Source organism: Benincasa hispida, chromosome 10, assembly GCF_027475165.1.
Source record: "Benincasa hispida cultivar pf3 chromosome 10, pf3_genome.v1.1, whole genome shotgun sequence".
Taxonomy (NCBI): domain Eukaryota; kingdom Viridiplantae; phylum Streptophyta; class Magnoliopsida; order Cucurbitales; family Cucurbitaceae; genus Benincasa; species Benincasa hispida.
The window spans coordinates 9115026-9126271 of record NC_143487.1 but is presented as its reverse complement, the minus strand read 5'-3'; the positions used below and the strand labels follow the sequence as shown (position 1 = coordinate 9126271).

The 11246-nt window shown below is 33.3% G+C and overlaps 1 protein-coding gene across 1 annotated transcript; it reads left to right on the top strand.

Annotated features, from left to right (window-relative positions):
* The first annotated feature begins 7254 nt into the window (after positions 1 to 7254).
* Positions 7255 to 10568, top strand: LOC120088528 (calmodulin-7). The gene is made up of 2 exons (XM_039045906.2): positions 7255 to 7554; positions 9802 to 10568. The coding sequence occupies exons 1-2, from the start codon at positions 7479 to 7481 to the stop codon at positions 10173 to 10175; spliced, it is 450 nt and encodes a 149-aa protein (XP_038901834.1). The 5' UTR covers positions 7255 to 7478; the 3' UTR covers positions 10176 to 10568.
* The last annotated feature ends 678 nt before the right edge of the window (positions 10569 to 11246 follow it).

Below are 11246 nucleotides of genomic sequence, written 5' to 3'. Positions count from 1 at the left end.
GCTATTTTAGTTACACGGTAGTATGTGTCAAAGTAGTGAATACCTTGTTTTCGTGTATACCCTACTACTACCAATCTAATCTTGTATCTTTCAATTGAACCACTAGGTCTTGTTTTCTTCTTGAACATCCATTTGCACGTAATGGACTTACTTACTTTCGGGAGATCTACCAAGTCCTAAGTTTAGTTAATGGTTAAAGAATCCAGTTCACTCTTAATGTCTTTCTTCCATAAGCTAGAGTCTGCACCTCATCTATTAGATAAATACATGCAAACTGATAGTCAATATCCTTTAGCCTTTCAACTAGAAAGATAGTCAAGGAATCAGGACAACAAAATTTCTCAGTTCTCTGTCTTTTACTTCTTCTAAGTTGAATTTCATGCATTCTATTAGAAGTTCTAATATCTTCAATTTCAAGCATACTACTATAAACTTTATTATTTTCAGTTTCATACATACTACCAGAAGTTTTAGTATTTTCAGTTTTATACATATTATTAATCGAAGAAGGCATAGAAATAGATACATTGTCATCATTAAATGTTATAAGTAATTCACTTTTTGCCTTTACCATTGGAAATATTATGCTAAAAGAATTTGGCATCTTTACATTCACATATGGATCTATCATTCAAGCATATAAATCTATATGCAACACTATTTTGAGCATAACCAATGAACATACAATCAAAGTTTTAAAACCTACCGTAGGTTTTTTGAAAGCAGGATATGCTACCTTAGCCAAACATCCCTACACCCTCAGGTAATTGAGGTTGGGTGCATGACCTTTCCACAGTTCATAAGGCGTCTTATCCATTTTTTTGTGAGGTACCTTGTTAAGAATAAAACAGGCAGAAAGCACTGTTTTCGCCGTCATACCATGAGATAAACCAGAACTTACCAACATGGCATTCATCATTTCTTTTAGTGTTCTATTTTTCGTTCAACTATACCATTTTGTTAAGGAGAATAAGGTGCAGATGTTTATAATGTATAATTCCATTCAATTAAAAAATTCTTTTAGTGACTTATCATTATATTCTCCTCCTCTATCTAATCTCAACCTTTTAATTATTTTATCTAATTGATTTTCTACTTCAACTTTATATTTCAAAAACATGCTACTCGCCTCGTCCTTTGTTTTCAATAGATAAATTTTACTATACCTAGAAAAATCATCAACAAAAGTGATATAATAATTTCTTCCACCTCTACTAGTAGTGTTTTTTAAGTCAACCAAGTCTGTATGAACTAATTCAAGTAACTCTGTACATCTAATATGATAGATTTAAAAGATTTTTTGGTAACTTAGCTTCTACATATACAGAGCATTTACCAATTTCATGTATTTCAGATGCATCGATAATTTTAGTGCTTTAAGGTTTTTAATCGATGCAACATTCACATGACCTAATTTACCATGCCATAAATCAATAGATTCAACAATATAGGCAGAATTAGAAGCACTTATATTCATAAAATTTGAAACAAGAATAATGTTCAAAACGAAAAGTCCATCAGCTAAGTACCTCTTACCAACAAAGTCACCATTTCTTGTGAGGATAACCTTGTCAGCTTATAGTACAATTTTAAGCTTAGCTCGATTCAATAAACTTCCTGACACTATGTTCCTTCATAAGAAAGGTACATACAACACATTACTTAAGGATAAAATTTTTCTAGAAGTTAATTTTAAAAGAATCTTCCTTTTTTCAAGCATTCCTGTCGTGGCAAAGTTACCCATGACTACACACTCTCTGTTAGTAGTGTTCTGTTAATCATGGAAAACCTCTTGGTTTAAGCAAAAGTGTCTTAAAGCTTCAGCGTGAAAATTCCAGTCAAATTTGTTTTCCACTAGGTTGGCTTCCACAATAACAAGTATTTTGTCATCTTGTTAAGCAAGATTGGCTTGTAGGGTAGATCACTGATCTTGCTTTCCTTTCCTTTGATTACATTGGTAGGATTTATGGCCTTGTTTCCCACAAACGTAGCAAATTAATTTCTTTTTTTCAATATTTCCACCAGAAGCTTTATGATGTCCCTTCTTTTGAAAGGAATTATTTTTACCAGGCTGATTATTGTGACTTTTGAACCTGTCTTTATTAATGATAGAAAATTCAACCAAGTTAGCATGAACTGAATTTAAATTTTCAGAAATCAACTTATCTTTTAGCTTGTTCACTTCTTCCGTGCGCATGTGATCGATCAACTTTTGGAGTGTCAGATCTTTTTTTCTTTTTTTTTTTTTGTATTTCAGATGGTTTCTGTAGTCGCTCTAGGATTGGGGGAAATTTCTCAAGCAGTACATTTGTTTGGAGAATCTCACACATCTATATACCTTCGAACAGATTGCTGGCCACCAAATTTTCATATTCATGAATTTGCTCCACTACTGGTTTCTCGTCCTCCATCTAAAATTGTAGCCATTTTTCAACGACATACTTCTTATGGCCTGCATCATCTCCTCCATATCGAGACTTCAACATATTCTAAATCACCTTTGTTGACTTTTGGACCATGAATGGATCAAACATCAAATATGTCATACGATTGAGCAGATGGCAACAGACAGTCTTTTTGTCTTTCCCGTATTTGTAGGGATCCACCTCAGATAACTGTTTCGGTTAGTCAGAAACAACAGAAGCTTCACTGAAGGATTATAGGTCAATGACAATAGGCAACTTTTTGATAGCAGCAGGGCCTTCTATGGTAAGGATGTAAACCTCTAACTGCTCAAAGAAGATTAGCAACTTTTATGACAAGTGGCGGTAATTTACTTCATCGAGTGGTTCGAGTTTGGATAGATTGGAGAAGACCTTACTGTTCTTGATCGACATCTCAGATAATCGCAAATTGTTTTTAGATTGTTAGATGTAGACATAAAAAAGTTGTTGCACCGTGGAATAACCACTGCTTGAAAGAAATTTTGGCGCTCTATTGCTTTGAGTTTATGAAGAAGAAAAATAATTAAATAATAAAAAGTTATTTTCTTGTGCAAGCGCGGTTACGTGAAGTATAAATCAACGTTGCGTTGGTGACAGATGCGTGCACACCTTGTTGATGTATACAACTTCTCTTAAGATAGACCTAAGTATAAATCTAACCTAAATTTCTTGGTAAGTCCAAGGTTGAACATGAGGATTCTAGAATGTACTAACGCAAGAATTGTTTTTGTATCCAATGCAAAAGTTTCCTAATAAACTAAGTGGCGTTGATTATTTACACTAAACTAATGGCACACATGCAAGAAAAAATAGAAGTTCAGAGGGAGATAGAGATTTATGGACGAATGGTTTTAAGTGTAAGTGATATACGTTGACCTCCTAGTAGGAATAACGAGCCTATATGAGCACAATGTAGATGGAATAATGATGATGCAGATATTTGTTTACAATCTAAATGTATGTGCTATGCGTTGGGAAATTCTATTCTTTAGTTCATGCTAAGTTCAACATCTCTCGATGTGAATGCCACACATAATTCTATCTCTATAGTGCATGCGTTGGTTATAAAAAACAGACAAAAGACATAAGCAATTCTATCTCTAAAATTACTTCACGCCCTGACCTAATGCATTCAATAGTTAAATTGCTCTTTCGAGGGACTTAACTACTTAATCACTTTAATCAACTGATCAGGAAGACTTAAGCAATAGATTTCATGCCCTCCTTAAGTCAGAAAATTCATAAACACAAACAAAATTGAGAGTAAACAGATGGAGAAGTGATGAATGATCAAAGATAATATTGACTTAAAGATAACAAATGTTTGTATAACAATCTCAGTTCAATGAAATAAGATGGTGAATGAAAATGTAAGATGAAAAGGAATAAGCCAAGCCGCAAAGTTTAGTCTCTTGTCTTTTTTGGCCTTCCTGCATCGTTTATTAAATTTCGAATTCTTGCGTTGATATGCGTTAGTGAAGCAACTTTTTACTAAAAAAGATACTTTTGTATGAGTTTACTACATATATGGAATTGAAGGAACTCTAATTCAAGAGTACCTACGAGCGGAAGTGGATTTTTCCAATTCATTGTGATATAATTACCACATATATATTCAGACATACTAATATGCATTCACAAGTGAATTCTTCTTCCCAACGAGTCTAAAACCCAACCGTCTACCTCGAACAATCACCACTCGAACGGAAGGAAACAAAGATGACACCACCACTCAGAGCCCTCAATATTCTTAGAGTGAGAATCCAAAGTGTGAGCTTTGTTCGGATTTGGTAGAGGGAAGGAGGAAGAGAGACCGTACACAACGATCAAGCAAGTGGGAGATGAGGTTGTCTATCGTATAGACAAGATGCTTGATCGTTTAGGTGAAGTATATGATCATGTAGGAAAAAGTAAGCGATCGTCTAAACGATTGTGTAGAAAAGGGTAAGCAATCGTCTAAACGATCGTGTAGGAAAAACTAAGCAATCATCTATACGATCGTTTAGTAAATATCGGGAGCTAAACGATTGCTTAGGAAAAGATAAACGATCATTTAGTAAATAGCGCGCGAAGGTATAACTGGTAAACGATCGCTTAGCAGTATCGTATATGTAAGCGATCGTGCAAGCACTGATTTTCTAAGTGATGATACACTCTTTAACACAATGTCCGCGCATCTCATGCTTAACACATCGTGTCAGCTATTTATGCATCTCAAAGTACTCTTTCAATACACTCATCCGTTATTAGAATAGAAGAGACGCCGTCTCATTTCCTTTAACCGTCCAATGAATGTGATCTCATCATATTCATAATATATAAATTAATATCATATATTAATTATAATATTTCATTTCCTTTAACCGTCCAATGAATGTGATCTCATCATATTCATAACATATAAATTAATATCATATATTAATTATAATATTTTCCTCCACCTAGATATAAAATCATATTTATATTCAATTTACCATTTTGCCCCTATAATTACATTGACTTAAGAGAACAATAACTTATATTTCTACAAGTTATCACACCAATAACATGGTATTTATACCTTTTAAACATTGCATAATTCTCCATTATGGGATAACATTCTCCCATTTCCTTTTAACTTTTGCTATGGGCCTAAGCCCAAATGTCATTTCCAACAAAGATTTCACTAACTAAGAGGAAAAAAGTAGGGAAATTGGGCCCCCTTGTTTAATACCCCTAGTGGTAAAAATATGACCCACTAGCCTTCCATTAATAAATATTGAAAATTTGGGGTCACGAACACAACCATTTATCCAATAAATCCATTTGGGATTGAAACTTTTCAATGAAAGAACATCCTCAAGGAAATCCCAATCCACACGATCAAATGTCTTATCCAAGTTAAGCTTAAGGATCCACCACTTTTCCTTCTTTGCCATATACTCTATTGACATAAAACTTTGACAGTTTAATGATGCATCGGATATCTTTTAAGGTTAAAATATTATACACAAAAATAAAAAGTTTTTTAAATTGTTGGACATTTTTTTTAAGTTTAATAAATAAAACTCATTCCTAAGAGCTTACACTTTATCTTTAAATGATGATAAGGGAATTGGACTAGGTTTGGTTGGAACTATAAAGTGGAAGTCTAACTTAGGCCGAGTTGTGGGTCTTTACATGATCCTTAATTTACAACTAAGACAACAAAGACGGCAAGTGTACAATATTCACAATGGTAGTTTCTACTGTTTGTTAGGTGTACTTAAAAAGTCATCTACAGATGTTTTATGCTCAATCATTCAGACGTTTGCATCCTTTATATTATCAGTGTTGCTGGCATAGAATCGACCCAAAGCTTAAATTACAATAAGTTTACCTTGATTTTCAAATGCAATATGCATTATTAATTTCCAACATAAAAATAGATCATGAATGTAAATTCATTGGCTAGTCGATTGAATATTCATTGCAATGTAAAAACAAAGCTCGGAAACTAAGTTTATTTTTAAAATTTAAACTATTATTTGCTTATAATGACTTATAGGAAAAATAACATTTATTTCTATCAACCTATAATCATTTAAACTAAATAAAAACCATAACTTCGTCTACACGTTTGGTAATCATTTAGGCCACATTTCGTAATTTTTTTTTTGTTTGTTTTTGCTTTTGAAAATTAAGCCTATGTGCACTATTTTCACCTCCAAATTTATTTCTTTGTTATTTACCTTTCACCAAGGGTTTAGAAAACTAAACCAAAATTTGAGAACTAAAAAAAGTAGCGTTCAAAAGGTTATTTTTATTTTTGAAATTTGACTAAGAATTCAACAAAGAAATATGCAGATCATTGTAAGAAATGTGGATGAAATAGGTATAAATTTCAAAAACAAAAACAAAAAATCAAATGATTATCAAACAGAGTCTTAGTTTTTAGTTTTTTGTTCTTAAAAATCAAGTTTTTAGACACTATTTCCACTTTTAAATTTCTTCATTTGTTATCTACTTTTTACAAATGATTTAAAAAACAAAGCTAAATTTTGAAAACTAGGCTCCGTTTGGCAACCATTTGATTTTTTGTTTTTGTTTTTGAAAATTAAGTCTTTTTCATCAACATTTCTTATAATGATTTACATGTTTCTTCAGTATAATGGTTGAATTCTTAGCCAAATTCAAAAAACAAAAATAACTTTTTGAAAGCTAATTTTTTAGTTCTCAAACCTTGGCTTGATTTTTTAAACTATTGGTGAAAAGTAGATAACAAATTAAGAAATTTAGAGGTGAAGTAATGTCCATAAACTTAATTTAAAAACAAAAATAAAAAACAAAATGGTTACTAAACGAGATCTAAAATAGCTTTTAAAAACTTTTTTTTTATAAAAAATTTAGCTAAGAATTCAACTATTGTACTTAAAAAAGATGAAAATAAGAAATGGGAAAGAAATAGGTTTAGTTTAAAAAAAAAAAAAACAAAATAGTTATCCAACACACCCTAAAATATTAAATTTCACATAATGTTGAATTATAAAAAACATTTTTTTTTTTGAAAATAAAAAATCCTAATGCAGCTTGGCATAGGCAGTCAACACAAAATGTACTATTTATTTATATACTCTTTTAAGGAAGGCATATTTGTGTAATGTGACATAACTTAACTATACAAGTCATTAAAGCAACATTTGAATTCAAAGTAGAAAGGCTAAAAATATAGGTTGATTGTGAGGATAGACATTAAAAAGGTATGGAAAATTTATCCAAAAAAGAAAAAAAAACAATTAATTTGGAGACATAAAAACAAAAGAATAATCAAAGGAAAATGGAATAAATAAAGGAGAGGGAAAAGAAAAAAAAAAAGAAAAAGAAATAAATAAAATTAGAGGAGAGAAGAGAAGGCGAAGCCCGAGATTTGGACCACCTCCTCCTCGTTTATGATTCTCCTATTTATATCCCCTTCGCTGCTTTTACCATTCTGACTTCCGCCTCGTCTGGATCTCTCCTTTCCTATTTTCCTCCTTCTTCCCCTTCCCTTCTCATTTCCTCTCCACATCAATTTCCATGGCTGACCAGCTCACCGACGATCAGATCTCCGAGTTCAAGGAGGCCTTCAGTTTGTTCGACAAGGATGGCGATGGTCTGCTTCTTTCAGATCCTTTCTCCTTTCGCCTCCCTCTTTCTCCCTTTATGATTTTCCATCCCCCCATTTTAGATCTATTTTCGTCCTCATGGAATTGTTATATATATATATATGTATGTATGTATGTCTTGGTTGCTATATTGCCTGCCCATCGTAGTATTTTTTTTTAATCTTTTTGCTGTTGATTGATTTTCGCGATGATTATAAATTGTTTTTCTTTTTCGATGCAATTTTGTTTCGTGTTCCTGGGTTTTCTCGATCCGTTTCTGTTATATTGGATTGTCGATTACGATGAATATTCCGTGATTAGGAAGCTTGGAAATCATGAATGGATGGATGACAGTCGATTTCGATTTGAAAATTGTCGTTTGAAAATGATTCTTCATAGGTTGTGTATTATAGTTTGGAATCTGGAGAATGATTCATACATACAGACATATATTATGGCATTTTAGTCAACATATTACCACTGCGCCTCGTCAGGCAGTGGAAATAACATCTGGATCGTTGCTTTTCTGTACCTTTTGACTTTCGAGGCGGTTTACGTTACAAGGAACGATGCATTCATTCATCCTGGCGTCGTTTGTGGGCTTCTTGTTTACTCTCCATATATGTTATTATTTGATTGAATATGCTTAATAAGTATGCACGTCTGCCCTTCGAGTTCAGAATTAACATGGTAGACATGTCCATTGGTTAGATGGAGGTTTGGAATTCATTTATTAATATATATGTCTTTGGGTGTCTATATATACACACTCATGTATATGGTATGATCAACAAATCTGGCAATGAATCCTCTCATTAACACAACTTCTCCCCTGTAATTTTATCATCCGTCCTTCATTCTATACAAAGTGAGCTGCATGTTTTCAAAATAATTAAAGGTGTGATAAATGGGTTATTTCTAGAAAATGCTAATATATAAACCAAGCTAACCCATGTAATAACTTCTTCCTTTGAACTTGTTTATGTTAAAGTTTTTCTAACAAATTCATAGCTCCATGAGTTGTTAAAGCAAGCAGTTGCGGCCTTCTAGTCTCTCTTGCCTCATTATCTTGTGGGTTTGACTTGATATTTAAGTGTCTTTGTTGCTTTCTGTCTAGAAGTGTTTACTGTACGGAGAATCAGCAACTAGACATCTGAACTCTCCTATTGGGTTTAAATTTTATGTATTGGATCATGTTCCCTGCATACTGTTTAGCAAATATTAATTGATTTTGCATGTTCCATTAAGTGGTAATCTCTCTCTAATGTTGGCCCACGTATTTTGTTTGTGTATCTGTCAATTCCAATCTGAATTATTAAGCATCGGTTAGATTAGATACGTTCGTTGGTCTGTAAGGGAACTGAAACAAATGTCTGGAACAGTTCACAATGAACACAAAGATGTGTGCCCAACATTTGCAAGTGTAGGAACATTGAGAGGTCAAACAAGATTGGTCTTCTCCCGCCAAGAAACAAAGAACATTTACTGTAGGAGACAACCATCGAAGGTGTTTTTTTTGGGTACTCTACCCACCATCCAAGTGGACCAATCTACAGAAAATATTGACTTTGCTGGGATTCTTCGACTTCCTGACAACATTTAACCCAAGTCTGCTACTACTTTGGGATATCCTACCAAGCACTCCTACTACTTCTTGCCCCCCCTATTTCTTTATTGTAACCTGCTCCATTGAATTCATTAAACATTATACTTTTCAAGACTAACATGTATTTGGGCAAACATGAAAACAACTCAATTGGTTAAGGCATATATGTTCAACCAAAAGGTCGAAAGTTTAAATTTCACCCTCACGTGATGCTTAACTAAACAAAGACTAACATGTATTCGTTTGTTAATATATGTCAAGCTTTACACTGATCACATTAATTGCGTCTTCTTTGTTTTATTTCTGGTGGGTAGGTTTGTCGTATTCTTTTCTTGCAGTAGTTGATTTACTGGTGACGTGTATTATCAGAGTGTTTTTGAACCTTACTTTGTCTTGAAATGATTGCCTAGACCTGCTGGCATTTTACATTACTGGAAGTTTATGCTTATTACATCTTTCAGCTAACATGCAGTTGAACTTTATCACTCTCAGTTACTCCATAATCTTTGAAATTTTCCATTTTTCTGAAACATGTTTTGCCTCTCAATTTTCATTCTAGTGTATGGTTATTGGTTCTGCTTGGATAAATCAGATGTTGAGTCCGTCCTATTTTTCTTAATAATGACTACCTTTTTTCTATTCTTTATAGGCTGCATCACCACCAAGGAACTGGGGACTGTAATGCGGTCACTGGGCCAGAATCCAACTGAAGCTGAGCTACAAGACATGATCAATGAAGTTGATGCTGATGGAAATGGAACTATCGATTTTCCTGAGTTTCTTAATCTGATGGCAAGAAAAATGAAGGACACTGATTCAGAGGAGGAGCTCAAGGAAGCTTTCCGTGTGTTTGATAAAGATCAGAATGGGTTCATTTCTGCCGCCGAGCTCCGGCATGTAATGACAAACCTTGGTGAGAAGTTGACAGACGAGGAAGTTGATGAAATGATCCGTGAGGCAGATGTTGACGGAGATGGGCAAATCAACTATGAGGAATTTGTCAAAGTCATGATGGCCAAGTGAGAATCAATCAACTGAAATCTTAAACCTTATTCTGCTTGAAAATGAAGAGGGATATGGGCAGATAAGTTGATGATATGATTTGTTTTCCCATTTAGGTTGTCTCCATTTTGTTTTACTATCTATGTTTGTCTCTCTCGTTTCCATTATTTGTGGTACTGTTTTTCAGTATCCTGTTTCTTTGCTGCAACGATTTCTGTAGTTTGGCATGGCTGTTCGTGTCCGTAGTCTCTAATTTTTAATATTTCTTTCTACCTGTGATGCTATGAACCCAGAACCATTGGTTGATCGATTCAGAAGATTTTGCTTGTGGGAAGTTATACTTGTCTCTAGTTTCCCTAACTTCCCATCCTTTGCCTGAGAATAAAAATTTTCCCCCTCCATTTACATCTTCCAGATCTAGATCCAATATATATATATTTTTTATATATATTAAATTGAGTTTGGTTGCAAAGCTAGTATTGTTTGAATTGAAGGATGACTACAAGATCTTCTACCTTGTTCTTCAAGTGTTTGAAAATTGACCTTTTAGGATAGAGGAATATGAAATTTAGAAAGCCACAATATTACCTTAAGTATTAGAATCTAGGAAGACGAATCATTTGGCTGGACAATAGAGCAGAATCGTTGATGATCTACCGGTCAACTCCATTTTCTTTACATATATTTTTGAAGTGTTCTCTCATGGAGGAGGATTTTCACTAGCGATCTCGTGAAAATCCTGAAGAACAGTTTGAAAGGGGGAAAAATGCACAGGGATCAAACTGTTCTTTCATGGAAGATTGCCACAAAATATACAATCAAAGATCAACAGCAATATTGTTGTTCGGTTATTTTTATTTATTTATTTAAATAACAGTCAACTAATGGTTAACGAGTTGTCTAGTGTAACATTCTTGTTTTTCGATTATTTGTCTTTGTTGGTTTAGAGATAGATGTGTGTGTTAACAATGTTTTTATGATATCTAATATTGTATACAAAATGTGTTAATTTTGTAATTTTGTTTCATTTTTCAATTATTAAAAATTATTTATAAAAGTAGTATTTTGGCTTTTTTGGAAATAAAGAAAGGC